This window comes from Narcine bancroftii, chromosome 4 (genome assembly GCF_036971445.1).
Source record: "Narcine bancroftii isolate sNarBan1 chromosome 4, sNarBan1.hap1, whole genome shotgun sequence".
NCBI lineage: Eukaryota > Metazoa > Chordata > Chondrichthyes > Torpediniformes > Narcinidae > Narcine > Narcine bancroftii.
The window spans coordinates 234,538,014-234,556,430 of record NC_091472.1 but is presented as its reverse complement, the minus strand read 5'-3'; the positions used below and the strand labels follow the sequence as shown (position 1 = coordinate 234,556,430).

Sequence of the window (18,417 nt, the reverse complement as noted above, 5' to 3'; positions counted from 1 at the left end):
GGTTGCTTGAGATTGAGTGTTGCGTGATGGGTGAACTAACGGCGAGGCACACCAATTTTAAACCTGTATTTTTTACCTATTTATTTTCCACAACTTTTTTGCCGGTTGCTTGAATTCTGGATAACGGGGGTTTTACTGTACTGGGTGAGATGAGTTCTTCTGCAAGTAGCCTAATTAGCTGATTTGAAGTATCTAAAGATTTTGTCAAACAGGTTAGGATGAGTGGTATTGCCAGAGCAACATAGTCTTTAGAAATCAGCAGCTGGATGGTAAAGAAGGTTTCAACAGAGAGGAAAAGGCATTCATTTCAAGAGGAATAGAATACAAGAGGGGGGATATGATGTTGAGGCACTGATGAGACCTCACTTGGATTATTGTGAGCAGTTTTGGGCTCCTCATTTAAGAAAGGATGTGCTGATGTTGGAGAGCATTTAGAGGAGGTTCACAAGGATAATTTAAGTTAAGCAAAAGGGTATCACATGAGGAGCATTTGACAACTCTCAGCCTCATTGGAATTTGGGAGAATGAGGGGATCTCATTGAAACATTTCAAAATGTTTGAAAGGTATGAACAGAATAGATGTAGAAAGGTTGTTCCTCATGGTAGGAGAGTCGAGGACAAGAGGGCATGACTTCAGGGTTGAAGGGAGTCCACTTAGAACAGAGATGCGGAGGAACTTCTTTTTCCAGAGGGTAGAGAATCTGTGGAATTTGTTGCCACAGGTGGTCGTGGAGGTCAAGTCACTGGGTGTATTTCAGGCAGTGATTGACATTGTTGATTAGCCAGGGTTCAAAAGTAATAGGGAGAAGGCCGAGGAGTGGGGCTAAGTGGGAAAATGGATCAGCTCATGTTTAAATGGCGGGGCAGACTCAGGCTGAATAGGCTATTTCTGCTCCAATGTCATGGTCTTAAAGAAGAACTCTAGCAGAGGACTTAAAGAAGGAACAAGGTATACAGGTTCTCCTTCGCTGATCTAGTCAAGGAGAAGGAGTGGGACAAAGCTGGGGAAAGAGGTAAATATGTTACACCACCAGTTGCCAGCGATGTCCTGATGAAACTTGCTTCTGGGTTGTAACTGTGAACCTATGTCATAAGTAGATGTGATGGCGATTCTTCCTGACCATCACCCTGCCATTCTCACTGGCATGAGGATGTCTAGCACTTGCACATTGGCCAAATGGTGCCCACCAATCTAATACTAGGATATCCAGCAAACAGCTAAATACCATTTGTACACTGACCAAATGAGACCCATCAATTTACATCTTAGCATTCACCATCAAATGAGCTAGAGGCTGATTATCACTCACAACCCAGGAACAGACTGGATGGCAAAGTGACTAAACATGCTAATACATGTACAATTAAAATCAATAACGTTAACTCAGACATCCCTGTAACTATAGATCTTCATCTTTCTTTCCTACCATTCCTAAACATTGCATTCTTCAGCAAAGATGGAGAGAGATACTTGGCAGACATCCCCCAAGGTTTTACGCAGTGAGGGCCCTGCCACAGACTGTCTGAAGATTGAACTCACACATCAGAAGGCAGAGGACTGACTGGTGGGAGGTGACATGAAATGAGAAATTTTCTGAGTGGTCACAAATTCCATATCCCCTTTCCCATTATCCCTCTCTGTGCCATTTTGTCCCTCATTGCTATAGTCATACAGGCAAGCAATAAGGTACAAACAACTGCAGCTCTACAAGGCCAAGCAACCTTCAAGAGTCCTTATGAAAACACAGAAATGCTGGAGGTACTCAGCAGGTCTTGCAGAGCCCATTAGGAGGTGAAGATACTGTATAGAACTGATGTTTCAGGCTTGAGCCCTTCATCAAGTTGGATTCCTCCAGCATTTGTGGTTTTCACTACAATCAAAGGGGTCTGCTGGCTTTCGTGTTTCACTCAAGAGTCACTATGACCATAGCCAAGCTATGAAGGAATCCCGTGAGTGAAGTGTTTAATGTTCCACACAGCTGACCACTCCATCCAAGGGAGGACATGTGAGAGCAGAGTTAAGCAACATGAATATTTGCTTGAAGCAGATTCCTTCATTTTCTCTGAAAGTATCATCAATTTGCTGGATATGCCAGGAGGTACTGTATATGCTCTGCTGCTGGACAACACAGGATCAATCATCCGTGAGATATATCAATGGGCCCCGGTTGAGCAGGGTTTGGAGATGCATCTCTCCTCCAATACAGATTCTCCCTCTGCACCAATTCCACTTGTAAAACTCTGGTTACCAGATGAAAGCTCACCGTCCCTCAGTTTCCGTGGACCTCTGTTTCTGACCCTGGTTCCCTTCTCTTCCTGGGATGAATGCCACATTTCTCTACTTGTTGCAGCATCAGAAATATATCACAGAAGAAAGCAGTCAACCCTTTTCAACAGCTCATGTGCATTTTGAAAATTCCTCTAGATTCCAACTCCACACTATCACAGGTTTGGATATTTTGATATTGGAGCTGAGATTGCATCAAGGGGCCCACTTCACTCCCATTGCTATGGAATAGGCAGGAGACCTGAAAAAAAAACTACACTGAGGAGGCTGAGCTGGGAGGGCGACGGGCTGCACAGATTTACCACATGATCTTGAACCAATATGCCCCATCCCTTGCTGCCATTCCTAGCATTTCCCCAATAAATAACAAAGATTTTAAAGTTTTATTCTTGTTAAATTAAATAATCTGTCTGAATTATAGAGGTTATACAGGAGCTCTATCGAGAACGCCTTGGCCGGCTGCATCACAGTGTGGTATAGTTGCTGCAGAGAATTGGATCAGGGGTCAATCCACAGGACCATAAGAGTGGCAGAGAGGATCACTGGGGTATCCCTCCCCCCTCCAATCGACGTGATCATTGTTGAAGAGGGTGCACAAAATGTTTGAGGTCCCCTAGCACAATCTTTTAGCTGCTCTCATCAGGAAAGAGATACAGGAGTATCAGAACCAAAACCACCAATCTGAGAAACAGCTTCTTCCCACGGGCATGAGACTGCTGAACGATTCATACTAACCCTCCCAGACTTTACTATTTATTTTTATATGATACATGTATTCTGTGCTGCATAATGATTCATTGGTCTGTATGTGTTATGTCTGGCTGTATGTTTACATGATTTTGCACTGAGAACCGGAACTTGGTCAGGTTGTACTTGACCAAGGTTGGTCAAGTTGGTCAGGTTGTGACAATGAACTTGAACTCAAACAATATTGAAACAGCCTCTTCAGCTCAACTTGGCCATGCTATTGACACAGAGTGGTGAATTAGATCTTTGAAGTGTACTGAAAACATCACCAAGAGCAAACTGGTTGGTAATAGAGTCATTGAGATCTACAATACGAAAAATAGCCCTTTGGCTCAATCTGGCCATGCCAACCAAGCTAACCTTATTTGCCTGCATTCGCCCCAAATCCCTCTAAGATTGTAATAGTACCCTCCTCTACCACTTCCACAGACCCAGCAGCCTCTGTGTGAACTGGAACGATGAATGGAGCAGCATAATCCATCCACGACACCCTGAGAGTGATCTGATCATTCCTCTGCCTTTAATATTGCTTGCACAGCGTTGTCTTTCACTTACTCTTGGTTAGTGACCTACAGGTCTGACTGATTTCGTTTTTACATGATTGTTACCAAAGTATTTATAACTATCCTGGGCTTTTTTGGTGAGCATGAATGCCTCTGTGATGGGGCTCCATGATGCTGAGACAATCTCCTCCATTGCTCAAATCTTCACTGTTATCCTTCCTGTTCCTTGTCACCCAGGAGCTTAGCAATTCTGAACAGTCGGCTTGTTAATCACAAGAATGAATATATACATACTGTCGGGGAGCTGGAACAGTGCAGGGGGCAGCGTGCTGAAGTACTGGTGTGCAAGGGCATCCTCTGCAGAACTCCTGTCCCGTGGATAGCACTGAAGTAGCTGTGAAGCTAGGCTCTCTGCCCGTGGAACTAGGCCTAATCTGAGGAAGAGAACAAAAAGCCCCATGATGTATCCAACATTGCAGTAATGCATCCATCCACCCGACAGGGTTTCCCAAAACTTTTTCTTTCCATTCACAAGAAAATGTCTGAAGGCACTGTTTTAATCGTACCTAATTGACCCATTATCTGCATGGTTTCATAGCTCCAAAGGAAATGGGCCAATGACAATTTTTCTCAAGCAAAATATTTCAGCAACAATTGGGTGTAGAGCAGTGATTCTCAACCTTCCCTTCCCACTCACATCCCACCTTAAGCAATCCCTTACTAATCACAGAGCACCAATGGCGTAGGGATTAAAAAGTGGTATGTGAGTGGATAGAAAAAGGTTGGGAACCACTGTGCTACATCCACCCAAACGACTATTGTGTTTATATACTGCCCTTAACACAGTAAGTTATCTCAGGGAGTCATCAGACCCAAAAAAGTAACACTGCACATGAAGAGCTATTGGAACAGATCAGCAAGGGTGCTGTAAAATAGTTCAGTATAAAGAAGATTCCAAAAAACTGAGAGCTTGACAGAGAGAGACAGGTGAGAAAAATTAAAGGGACAGTATGATGTATGTTTTTGAGAGGAAAAAAGTGGTAGAAAATATAGAACAAGAAGGAAACAGAATAGGATGCAGAGCAATACCCAAACGTACTGGAAAAACTTAGCAGGTCATACAGCATCCATAGGAAGTAAAGGGTAACCAATGTTTCAGGCCTGGCCCTTGCATCAGGTATATCCTGACATCTAGATATGTGCATCTCATAATTTTATGTAGGCCACTTGTTCCTATAAGGGTTTCTTGGGTAAAGAATCTTCCTTCCTTCAAACTTATAGCAACTTCATGTAACCAGATTTTAGATCATGAAATAAAATACTAGAAATATGAAGTTCTGGAAAATCTCAGCAAATCAAGTAGCTCTGTGGATTTTTTAAAAAGTGTATTTGCATCATCATCTTTAGTAAGGTTGGGGAGGGAGGGAAGATGGTGGGGGGGGAGGAAAGGGAAGGGGGGGAAAATAAGGGCTCGATATAAACTGATCTGTGAAAGAGGAGGTGTGATTCCCCTGTGATGTTTGTAAATTGGAGTCTGTAAAATTACAAATAAAATTTTCAAAAAAATGTAGATCTGTGGAGATAGAAAATGTGTCAATTTTTCAGATTAATGAACTACAGAACTCTAGAACACTGCAGAAACCCACCCTTCGGTCCATCTAGTCTGTGCCAAACTATTATTCTGCCTAGTCCCATTGACCTTCACCTGGACCATAGCTTTTCACACACCATTTACCTGTCCAAGATTTTTTTTAATGTCAAAATTGAGCCTGCATTAACCATTTCAGCCGGCAGCTCATTCATCTCTGCATAAAGGTTCCCTTTCAATGTTCCCTTTAAACATTTCACTTTTAACCTATGTCCTCTCTTTCTTGTTTCAATATCTGCTTTAAGTGGTTCTGATAAAGGGTCATTGACCTGAAACATTAACTCTTACTTACCTGACCCGCTGACCATTCTAGAAGTTTCCAGAATGTAGAAAGGGAGAACAACTTCCTACTGTTCTCTTGCTTTCCCTCATCCCTCAGACTCCCTTCTTCCAGCCCACCATCCCCTTCTGTTTCCCAGTCAGAGAATACCCTTCTCAGCCCTTTTCCTCCTCCTTTCCCCCTCCTACCTGTATCCACCTATCAGGTGCTAGCCAGTTCTCCTCTCCCTTCTTTCCCCCAAACTTCTTCTTCGGTTTGAAATATCGACTGCTTTCCATGGATGATGCATGACCTGCTGAGTTGCTCAGCAATTTTGTGTATTGTGCTAGCATCTTGGTAAATCTCCATTGTACCTTTTCCAAAGCTTCTACTAAGGAGGAGACCAGAACTGAACCCAATATTCTAAGTGTGATCTAACCAGAGTTTTATAGAGCTACATCATTAGCTCATGATTCTTGAACTCAATCCCCTGTTGAATGAATACCATGTACCTTCTTAATCACTCAATCAATGTGCAGAAACCTTGAGGGATCTCTGGACCCCAAGATCCTTCTCATCCTCTACATTGCCAAGTATCATGTATTCCACTTTCAAATTGGATTTTCCAAAGTGAATCGGTTCACACTCTTTTGGATTGAACTCCATGTGCCACTTCTCCACCCAACTCTACAACCTGTTGGCCACTGGGAGATCCCTGTTATTGATCTTCCAGTCTCTCTGATGTATAGAAGGTGACAATGGGAGCACTGGTTGCAGTAGGTGATTCCCACAGATTCATAAGTGAGGTGCTGCTTCACTTGGAAGAACTGTTTGGGGCTGAGTTGATTGAAGGTGATGGAGGGGAAGCCACGTTTTTTGAAAAAGGAAGACACCTCGAATGATCTGGACTGGAAGACCTCATCTTGGGAGCAGATATGACAAAGACGGAGAAATTAAGAGAAAGGAATAGAATCCTTGCAGAGGACAGGGTGTGAAGAAGTGTAGTCGAGGTAGTTGTGGGAGCTGATAGGTTTGTAAAAATAATGTCCGTAGAAAGACTATCTCCTGAGAGGGAGACAACAAGATCAAGAAATGGGAAGGTTTCGTAACAGATAGACCAAATAAATTTGAGATTGGGGTGAAAGTTAGCAGCAAAGTGAATAAAGTTGATGAGCTCATTGGCCAGCACCAAAGAAGAAGATTTGAGGATCCTTGCTTGTGTTGGCCAGAATATGATCCCTGTAGTCCAACTCTTTGCTTCCTGCCAATCGGCCAATGGTCTACTCACAACAGTATGTTTCCTATTATTCCGTAGGCTCTTATCTTATTAAGTAGCCTTGTGTGTGGCACCTTGTCAAAGGCCTTCTGAAAATCCACATCCACTGTATCTCCTTTATCCAGCCTGCTTGTCACTGCTTCAGAGAATTCCAATAGGTTTGTCATGCAATATTTTCCCTTAAGGAAACCATGCTGGGTTTGACCCATCTTGTAATGATCCTCTAAGTACTCCATAAGCTCATCCTTGAGAATTGACTCCAACATCTTCCCAACCACTGACATCAGGTTAACCAGTGTATAATTTCCTTTTTGCTGCCTTCCTCCCTTCTTGAATAGTGGAGTGACATTTGTGATTTTCTAGTCCTCTGGAACCATATCAGAATCCATTTATTCCTGAAAGATCATTTCCTACACTTCCAGAATCTCTACCATTACTTCATTCAGAACCTGAGGGTGCAATCCATCTGGTCTGGGAGACTTACCCACCCACAGGCCATTCATCTTTCTGAGCACCATAGTAACTGCACTCGCTTCCCTTCCTGGATACCCTTTAACATCTAGCATACTGCTGGTGTCTTCCAAAGTGACTGCCCAAAATACTAATTTCATTTCTCTGCCATCTTCTTGTCTCCCATTATTATTTATTCAGCATCATTTTATCATAGTCCTATATCTATTCTCACCTCTCTTTTTATCCGTGAAATATTTGAAGAAGATTTTTGTATCTTCTTTGATATTACTTGCTAGCTAACTTTCCCTCCTTATGAGTTTTTAAGTTACCTTCTGCAAGTTTTTAAAATCTTCCTCTCTTTTGCTTTTATGACAACCCTTGTCAGCCATAATTGTGACATTTTTCCATTTGAATATTTCCTCTTTTTTGGTCTGTATTTATCCTGCACCTTCCTGGTTCTTTGCAGAAACTCCATTCATTTGCTGCTCTGCTGTCTTCCCTCCTAGTGCCTCTTTCCAATCTACTTTGGCCAGTTCCTCTCTCATGCCACTGTAATTCTCTTCACTCCACTGAAATACCAACACATGAGTTTAGTTACACTTTGTTAAATCTCAAATTGAACACAGTCATATTGTGGTCACTGACCCCACCTCCCATGGATATTTACTCTAAGCTCTCTAATCACCTCTGGTGTATTATCCAGTCCAATACAACTGACCCCCTACTGGGCTCATCAACAAACTGCACTGAAAAGCCATTGCAAAGGCTTTGTACAAATCCTCTCTCTTAAGATTGAGTCCTAACCTGTTTTCCGAGTCTACTTGTGTATTAAAATCTCCCATAACTACCATTACAGTGCCCTTCTGACATGCTTTTTCTATTTGCTGTTGTAATTTGTAGTCCACATCTCAGCTACTGTTTGAAGGTCTGTATATAACTGCCGATCTTGTCTTTTTTGCCATTTTTTAACTCAACCCACCATGATTATATACCTTCTAATCCTATATCATCTCTTTCTAACTATTTAATGTTGTTCCTTACCACCAGAGCCAAGCCACCCCCTAGGCTTACCTGCCTATCCTTTCGATGCACTGTGTATCCTTGGACATAAAGCTCCCAGTGGCATTCATTCTTTAGCCATGACTTCGTGATGGTCACATCCTCATACCTTCCAATGTCTAGCTGTACTACAAGGTCAACCACTTTGTTTCTTGTGCTGTGAGCATTTAAATACAAAGCCTTTAGCCCTTTATTTGTTACTTTTGACTCTGTGTCCCTCTTGCATTGCAACTCATCCACTGACTGCAATTTTTCCCTGTCTACTGTCCTTCCACACAAACTCCCTACCTCCTGTCCCTACTTGTGTGCAGCTGCCTCTTCCTTTTCACTTTGGTTCCCAAACCCCTTCAAATCTAGTTTAACTCCCCCCCCCCCCCCCACAAAGTATTAGCAAACCTCCCTGCCAGGATATTGGTTCCTCTCGAGTTCAAGTGTACCGTGTCTCATTTGTACAGGTCACCCCTTCCCTAGAAAAGATTCCAATGATTCATCTCTTCAGCCACACTTTTGTCTACACTCCCTTCCTGTTCTGACCTTCCCTAGCTCGTGACACTGGGAATAATCCAGAGATTACCACCTTGAAGCACTTGCTCTTCAGTCTCTTTCCTAACTCCTAAAGCTTACTTTGCCAGACCTCTACCTCACTCCTACCAATGTCATTGGTACCAACATGTACCACGGCCTCTAGTTGCTCACCCTCCCCCAAACGCATATTTTGCACCCGCTGAGAGACATTCTGGACCCAAGCTCCCTATCACACTATCCTGGAGTCTCTTTTGGAAGCACAGTATTTTCTATCTGTTGCCCTGACTATTGAGTGCCCTATGATTATTGCTCGACCTGACTTCACCCTTCCCTTTTAAGGCTCGCAGCTGACCACAGAGCTAATGGTTTGGCTGCTTCTACTCTCACCTCTGCTCCTGTTGCTCCTTCTCAGAATACATCCTTCTTCCCACCAGCCTTATCAGCATTATTCCCAACCACCTACTCCAGAACAAGTGCTTCTTTGCAATCTAATCGATCATCTGTGTAACATCTTGTCCCACTTTTTAATCACCCTGATATCATTTCCGTCCCACAGCAACATCTAATGCAAAATAAGAAGACAACATCTCGCTTTTGCTTTCTCTGCTTCTAATATCTGGAGCTCCATCGTCTTCCATGTGAACCAGCAACTCACTCATATTTCCAATATGGTAGATACCAGATCGCTGTTGATAATCTAATCTCCATCATGTACTTGCCCTCCCATTGTTCAATGATTTAATCTTCTTTGTAAAATGGTAACCTTCAATCTGTTGGACAGCAGCCCTCAGTAGATATATAAATGTGGATAAAGTGTAGGTGAGGAAGATAGATCAGCCTTGCTATATTTCATCATTTTGGATCATTCCAATGATGGAGTTCAAGCCCAGAGGAGGGAGGAAAGGACATTCTAATGGGGTGATCACTCTGCTCGGTTTGGGGTTTTTTGCAGGAACTCTCAGTAACATTCTCCATACATGTAGTACGGTTAGCATAGCAGTTTGCACAATGCTTTACAGTGCTATCTGTCAGGAGTTTGTACATTCTCTCATGTTTGCGTGGATTTCTTCCAGGTACTCTGGTTTCTTCCCACACTTCTCTCCAGAGACTGGTTAGCCCAGCTTCCTCAAGGAACTGACTTGCCAAATACATGAATATCAGTTGAAGGGCATGTAAGTATATTCTGATACCCTGGGATACACATTGACTGAGTTGACGAAAACTTGGCAAATGGAGTTCAATGTGGAAAAATGTGAGGTCTACAACTTAATTGAAAGGAATTAAAAGACAGATTATTTAAATGGAAAGAGACTGCAAATGAGTGAAGTAGAAAGGATCCAAGTGTTCTTGTGCAGGAATTGAGGCCTGGGGTAGATTAATGATGATCATATTGAATGACAGGACAGGTTCGAGTAGATGAGTGGGCTTCTGCTACACCTACTGTGTTCTTGTGAACAAAGGAAGGTCAGAGAGAGAAATGGGGAAGAAAAGGGAAAGAAGATCAAAAAATGAAAAGAAAGAAATATAAACAAGAGAAAGACAGAACCAGAGCACATCAGAACAAAAAAGTATGCGAAAGGCAAGAGAAGCATCTAGAGGGTGCAGAATTTTCAGTTGTCCTTTCTGCTTCAACTCAAGAGGAGAAAAAAACCCACAACAATTGAAAGATTTGGAGTGAAAGCTGGGAGGGGTGTGACAAACCTCAAGAAGCAATATCTCTCCTCACCCTGGCTTGGGATTACTCCTTCATAATAAATTATTAATTCATATTAAAGAGCACTTACCTTTTCCAAATGTGGCCAAGTTTCTGAGGTGGGAGTGGTAAAAAGTGCTCTGTGCAGAGACAAGAATGAGAAAGATAACAGCCCTAGACTGACTTCAACATTAGCACATCCCAAGACAGGATGCTATTCACACACAAACCATATGCTATCATCCCTACAATTCCTCCAAGAACTCCACACATAAATCTCCCACACATACACCCTTAAATGTGCCTGCACACAGATCATTGTTTCCAGTCTGAACCCAAGGGGGATTCTGTAGTGTGTTGTTTAATTCCCCCAGACTGTCCCCAATATGTCCTTAACTGAAGAGGCACCAAAATGTCACCCTCTCAAGTGAACCCCAAAACATCTCCCCCTACAAAAATACCAAAGCATCTCTCTAGATGGACCCTCAAACATCATCACCTTTAGACTGATCCCAATATAATATGCCAAGGCTAATCTCAATTCTTCATTGTCCAGACCGACCTTAATACATTCCCTTTAGACTGACCCCAATACAACATTGCAAAGCTGACCTTATACACCTTCAGATAGCCCCCATACACATTACAAATTGACTTCAGTACTTCTCACTTAAATGGATTCTTCACATTTCAGACTGACCCCTACAAAACATCCCATAGCTCCTCATTCTAAGCCCCTATATCCCCAACAGACGGACTTCGATGTATTTTCTCTTGGTCCCACAAGACTGACCACAATATATTTCCTTACAGATCAACATTAATGAAACCCACCCAGACAAACTGTGAAACAGTCTGCATAATACATCCTCATCCCATCACTCCCACCCAAATAACCACTCTACATTAACAGCTTGAGCTTCATACCTCCTTTCTAATATAAACTTCCAACAATGGGTCATTAACTGAACCATTAATTCAAACTCTCTCTTCCCCACATATGTTGTCTGCCCTACTGAATATTTCCAAATTTAAAAAAAAATAACCAAATAGATCCACCTACCAGACCCATCCAAATAGTGACCTTGTACCATCCTATCAATCGCCCATGCACTTCCCAAGCCAAATGACCTCAAATTAACAGATGATTTTGGGATGTGTACCTGTTCTGTAGTTTGGGAGGGCAGTGACTCCAGGCCAACTCTCCTCAGTGGGAACACCCAAGACCTGCAAACAATGAGTGCATGGTCAACACTGGAGCACAGCCCACCATCCACCCACTGCTATCTTACACCATTTACAATCATACCCGTGATCCTATGTGGATAAATCAGGATCAAAGAGGTCAGCCATAGTCTTGCTCTCACTCCATTGCAGTCAATGCATGGGTGCCTGAAGGATTGCCTGCAACCCTCCCGCTTTGCTCGGTTTCAGGGAGCCCTGAACTCTGGTGCTTAGATTTCCCATGGAACTGGGTGGTTGCTTCCTGTGAACATGCAATATCATGGTCAAGAGACAACACTGGATCCCTCACACCACTCCAGTCCCTGCACCCAGCAACACAGCTGATCCATGAGAAAGGGACAAGGCTTTACCATTTCTCCATTCCACTGTTATTCCAGAACCCAAAACCCAAGTTCATTGGAGTCACTGCATCTCTGTGACTGAGCTGGTTCAATCTCTCCTTTGCAGAGGGAGGAGCTTTCTGTATGGGTCGCTGTAACATTAAACCCCATTCACTTACCGCCCAGATTTTCTGGAGCTGCGCCGTGATGTCAGACACGCCCGGGAAAGCTGGAGAACCTTCTATCATTTCAATGAATATACAGCCAGCTCCCCTACAAAGAGCAAGACCAGGATTAGTCTCTGTCATTTTAATCTCCAGATGATCCAAAATATACAGCCACCTTTCCCAATCATTAATTTGTGATTGAGGCCAGCCCAAAAGAAGGCCAAGGGCTTATATCCCTTCCCTGGAATTGGCCACCTTGTCCTTGAGGTGCAAGGACCTCAACTCCTCCCACTCCCTAACTAAAATTTAAGAAAATTGGAGTCAATATCTCAGAGGATCTTTCCTGGACTCAACACGTTAATGGCAACATAAAGAAAGCCATCAACACCTCTATTTCTTCAGAGTTTTGTGGAGATTTTTAATGACATTGGAAACCCTGGAAAATTTCAACAAATGTGTGGTGGAAAGTGTGCTGACCAAGTACATCACAATCTGGGTCGGGGGCACCAATACCCCTAGCATAAAGCCCTGCAAAAGGTAGTGGACAGACCCCAGGACATTAGAGGCAAAACCCTCGAGAACATCTATGGGGAACACTGTCATCAGTGAGCAGCAGCCATCACCAAGGATGTACACCACCCAGCACATGCTCTGTTCTCGCTGCTGCCTTCAGGAAAGAGGTATCGGTGCCACAAGATCCGCACCACCAAGTTCAGGAACAGTTGCTACCTCTCAACCATCAGACTTCTCAACAAACAATCAGGGACTCATTTAATGATGCTTAATTTTACACTTTATTGATATTTTTCTCTCTGCATTGCAGCTTGTTTATATTTCTTTAATTGTTTAAATGCGTACGTACAGTTACTTTTTGCACTACCAATAAGTGGTAATTTTGCCTCGCCTGCAGGAAAAAGAACCTCAGGGTTATAAGTGATGTCATGTATGTACACGGACAATAAATCTAAAATCTGAAATCTAAACGTCCTGTAACACCTGCCAGGAAGGGGCAACATTTCCTTTGAGCTTAAGTAGTCACTGTCCTGATTTCCAGCTGGAAAATTACAGTGATGAATCGGGAAGTAGGGGTGGGGAGGAGGGTGTGTGCAGGACTATATTCTGGGGACAATATTCAAGCACAGCTTCAGGAAATAGTAGAAACAGGAGGCTGGGAGAGGGCAGATGTTATTGAAATTCCCTCACAGACTAGGAAACAAACTATCTACAAGACAACAGCTTGCATTGGAAGACAGGCTTAGATTGTGAAAATGGTGCCTCTTGCCTCATCCTAAGGTGAGGTTGTCCTCTAGAAGGGTTTGTTGGCCTCGGTGGGGGGTCACGGGAACCGCCACCAGAACAAAAAGAGTTAAATCATTGAGACTAGGTTGTACAAGGTAGTTCTGTCTGATTCTGAGTGTAGCAAATTAAAGAGCAACTATTTGGGTGTTTATCAGAGGATTTGAAAGAGTGAATGGAAGAATCTCTGCTGGAGGATCCCAGGACAAGGGGGCGTAATTTTAAACAGAGATAAACAGTTCAGAGATGTAGTCAGGGATTCCTCATTCACACAAAGGATGGAGAAAATCTGAAGGTGATTACGGGAAGATATAGAGCAACAATGATCTAATAATAAACAGCTCAACGTTCTGCTACTCCACAAGTAATGGCTAATGAATGGACCTTAATTCCATTGGCTCCCTCTCCCACCTTCTTGTATCCCATAATCTCCCCAGGTACCTGCAAGCTTTAACCAGAAAGGAAGTACTCACCACACATCCAGGCCAGTGGAATAATCGGTGGCCCCAAGAAGAACATCTGGAGGACGATACCACAAGGTCACCACCTGTGATGAATAGGTCTGGCTGGGCACAGACTTTGCTCTCGCCAGCCCTGCAATGAAAATAAAGAGAAGGATAAGTCAGATACAGCCCAGTCCTGGAGCATTCAGGAAAGGAGATTAAGGAATTGTTGGAATTACTGGATTCAATTGCCCTTGAAAGAAATAAAACTGAAAGTTCTCAGAGGGTCAGATGGTATCTGGGGAGAAAAACAGAGTTATCGTTTCAAGTCAATGATCTATCAATAGAACTAAGAAAAGATAAACAAGAAGAGTCTTAAGATACAGAGAAGGTGGGGAAGGAAAGAGAAAAGGGAAAATGGTGATAGGGTGGAAATAAGGAGAGGTCAAAAGAGAAGTGTGATGGGTTTTGGCAAGGGGGAAGCAGAAAGGTCAGCTTGGAGGAGGTGCGTACAAAATAATTATCTGAAATTGCTGGGAAAGTGGGGTGAAATACGAAAATATTGAAAATGATCATTTATCCAAAATTGTTGATCCAATGGTCATAATATGCCTTGATGAAACATGAGATGCTGTTCTTTAAGATCATGAAGGAGGCAGGTTTCTCGCTCCACTCACGCTGCCTGACTTGTCGAGTAGTTCCAGAATTATTCGTTTTGGATCATGATTGTGCTTTCATACTTGTAAGAAAGACTTGGATGCATCACCTGAATTGCTCTATGCCTCTAAAGTATGCAGTTACCATTCTCACAGTTACGCAGCAGGAGCTGTAACAGCCAGTTACAGGGTCCCAGAAACAAACTATAATGTGAAGTGCTCCAGATATTCTGCTTTAGTGGTATTAACTTGGTCAGACAAAAGAGAGACCAGGAGAACAAAATCCAGTCCTCATCAAGGGGTCAGCAACTGAGAGTGAAGAAGGCTCGCCAGCAGCTATACTTTGTGAGGAGTTTGAGAAGATTTGGCATGTCATGAAAGACTTGCGAACTTCTACAGGTGTTCTGTCAGAGCATTCAGACTGGTTGCATCATTGCCTGGTGTGGACAGGACAGGAAAAAGCTAAAGAGAATTGTGAACTTGGCCAGCACCATCATGGTCATTAATCTTCACTCCATTGAGGACATCTACAAGAGGCTGTGTCTCAAGAAAGCAGCTTCCATCATCAAGGACCCTCACCACCCAGGCCATGCCCTCTTCTCACTGCTACCAGCAGGAAGATAATGACTATTATCAACAGTCCTGAAATTTTTCCAGAAGGTTTTTAATTCTTAACCTAATTTGAATGAATACATGCTGATTGTGGGTGGAGATTTCAATTGTTGCTTAAATCCTTTGATTGACAGATCCTCCACCATTCAGATGCTTCCAAATAAATCAGCTAGTTATATTAATTCTTTCCTGCTGGCTAATAGTTTAGCTGATATATGGAGATTTTTACACCCGAAGGTATGTATACTGTAAATCTTGAATAGATTTTTTTTATTGATATACAACTGGTGCCTTCAATAGAGAAATGTGAATATGATGTAATCACTGTTTCTGATCATGCGCCTTTAAAGTTTTTTGTTGAAATCTACAGTGTCACTTCCGGAATTCAATAATGGCAGTTCAATTCCACTCTGCTTCAGGATGAGAAATTCATTAGCTTTGTTAAAGATCAGATCTCTCTCATTCTTCAGACAAACTCTACTAAAGGAATATCCAATCTGGTAATTTGGGATGCACTTAAAGCATTTTTACGAGGACAAATAATTTCTTATTCTGCTGGACTTGATAAACATACCAAAAGCGAACTGACAGTGCTCATGAACAGAATTAAAGAGATTAACAAATTATATTCTATGACATCTAGTATGGTCCTTTATAAGGAAAGAGTAAAACTTCAAACTCATCAGGATTTATTATCAACTTACCTTATCGAGAACCAGCTACTTAAAATTAAATCTCAATTTTATGTACAGGGAGAGAAATCAAGAAAGCTGTTAGCTAGTCAATTAAAGGAAGAAGCATCTAAAAGAGCAATTAAAAAATACGTTAGTTTTGGTCATGCTGAAATTAATGAAATGTTTCATGAATTCTATTCATATGTATACAATTCTGAATTTCATGATAATTCTATTTCAATGGATAGAATATTCACCTGAATATTCCCAAAATATCATCAGAAGATCAAAACTTGTTGGAAGCTCCAATTTCAGAGTAGGAAGTTTCCCAAGCTATTTCTTCTCTTCAATCTGGCAGGGCCCCAGGTCTTGATGGAACTTTTAAAATCATTTATTAATTTACTATGTAAATCATTTATTAATTTACTATGTAAATCATTTATTAATTTACTATGTAAATCATTTATTAATTTACTATGTAAAGTATTTGAAAATTCAATTTTTTTCTGGGACCTTAATGAAGGATCAATTTCATTGATTCCTAAAAAAGATAAAGATCTGACTGAATGTACTTCCTATCAGCCACTCTCTTTGCTGAATGTAAAATTTAAGGTTCTTTCTAAGATTTTGGCCAGTAGGTTGGAAAATATCCTTCCCTCTGTTATATCCAATAACTGCTCTTTTTTGGGGGGTTATTGAACCAGACCTAGGGAGTTTTTCTGTACCTGTTCAACGGGTTGTGGCCTTCTCTACAAAAAACAAAACTAATGAGAGAGGAATAAAAGACGAGAAATTTGGTTCTATGAAACTGACAAAACACTGATTTCTCATGAAGTAAAATTGAGAAAACATTTCATTATCTCCAGTCTGGATTTGATTTTTCTGATTTAATTGTTGTCATGTGTACCAGGCAAGTCAGCCAATCCTAGAGTAGAAGCAGTGCGATATAACAAAAGTACAGAGTATAGAATTAAATAGAAAAGCTTCATTTAAAATATTGCAAGGACAGCATCATGTTACTAATAACAAACTTACTAATGATACCACAGTAGGGGGCTGTATAAAAAGGAGCGATGAGTTAGCATACAGGAGGGAGATTGCAAACTTAGCTGAATGGTGCACCAACAACAACCTCACACTCAAAATCACCCAAACCAAGGAGTGATTGCAGATTTTAGGAAGGGAAACCCAGAAGTATACAATCCAGAGATCTTGGGGGAATCAGAGGTAGAGAGGGTGAGCAAATTTAAATCCCTGGGGTCACTATCTCAGAGAAACATTCCTGGACCCAACATACTAAATGTGATTGTGAAGAAAGCACGTCAGTGCCTGTACTTCCTCAGGAGTTTAAGAAGGTTTGGTATGACAATAGAAACCTTGGCAAACTTCTGCAGATGTGTAGTGAAAAGTGTGCTGACTGGCTGCATAATGGCCTGGTACCAGGGCACCAATACATCGGAGTGGAAATTCTTGCAAAAGGTAGTGGACACGGCCTGGAACAACACAGGCTAAACTCTCCCCACCATCAAGAACATATACATGGAACACTGCTGTTGGATAGCAGCAGCAATCATCAAAGATCCACACCACCCAGAACATGCTGCTGCCATCAGGAAAGAGGTATGGGTACCACCTGGTTCAGGAACAGTTATAACCTCCTCTCCACCGTTATATTCCTAACACAGACTCAAACAGAGGTTCATTTAAGGAGTCTTACGTTGCACATTATTTATATAATTATTTTCTGTATTGCAGTTTCTTTCTTTCTTTCTTTCTTTACATTTCTCTCTTTTGTATACATGTAGCCATATAATAATTACAGCACGGAAGCAAGCCATTTTGGCCCGTCTAGTCCGCACTGAACCAAGTACTCTTCTCTAGTCCCACCTATCTGCACCTTGCCCACAACCCTCCATTCTCCTCCCATCCATATACCTATCCAATTTTTCCTTAAATGACAAAATGGACCCTGCTGCCACTACTCCCAGAAGCTCATTCCATACAGCCACCACTCTGAGTGAAGAATTTCCCCCTCATGTTACTGCTAAACTTTTTCCCCTTAAATCTTAACTCATGACCTCTTGTTTCAATCTCTCCTACTCTCAAGGAAAAAAGCCTATCCTCATCAACTATTTATCCCCCTCATAATCTTAAATACCTTTATCAAATCCCCCCTCAACCTTCCACGCTCCAAAAAACAAAGACTTAATTTGCTCAATCTTTCTTTGTAATTTATATTCTGAAACCCAGGTAACACTTTCGTAAATCTTCTCTGCACTCTCTCTACCTTGTTCATATCCCTCCTATAATTTGGTGACCAGAACTGCATACAGTATTTCAAATTTGGCCTCACCAATGCCTTGAACATCACTTCCCAACTCCTGTATTCTATCCTTTGATTATAAAGGCCAGCATACTTCACCATCCTATCCACATGAGATTCTACCTTCAGGGAATGATGAACCATTATTCCTAGATCTTCCTGCTCCATTTCATTCTTCAATGCCCTCTTATTTACTACGTATGTCCTGGTTTGATTATTCCTTCCAAAATG

General features: G+C 41.9%; 1 protein-coding gene across 8 annotated transcripts in view; it reads right to left on the bottom strand.

Annotated features, from left to right (window-relative positions):
• cdk15 (cyclin-dependent kinase 15) overlaps window positions 1-18,417 on the bottom strand; it is a 94,876-nt gene that overhangs the window by 25,715 nt on the left and 50,744 nt on the right. For all 8 annotated transcript variants that reach the window (XM_069934369.1, XM_069934364.1, XM_069934365.1 and 5 more), the window contains 5 exons: window positions 13,952-14,072; window positions 12,195-12,288; window positions 11,614-11,677; window positions 10,542-10,590; window positions 3,832-3,971 (listed from right to left, as the gene is read on the bottom strand). In XM_069934369.1, the coding sequence (XP_069790470.1) occupies window positions 3,832-3,971; window positions 10,542-10,590; window positions 11,614-11,677; window positions 12,195-12,288; window positions 13,952-14,072 (468 nt within the window). The remainder of the gene's footprint in view (window positions 1-3,831; window positions 3,972-10,541; window positions 10,591-11,613; window positions 11,678-12,194; window positions 12,289-13,951; window positions 14,073-18,417) is intronic.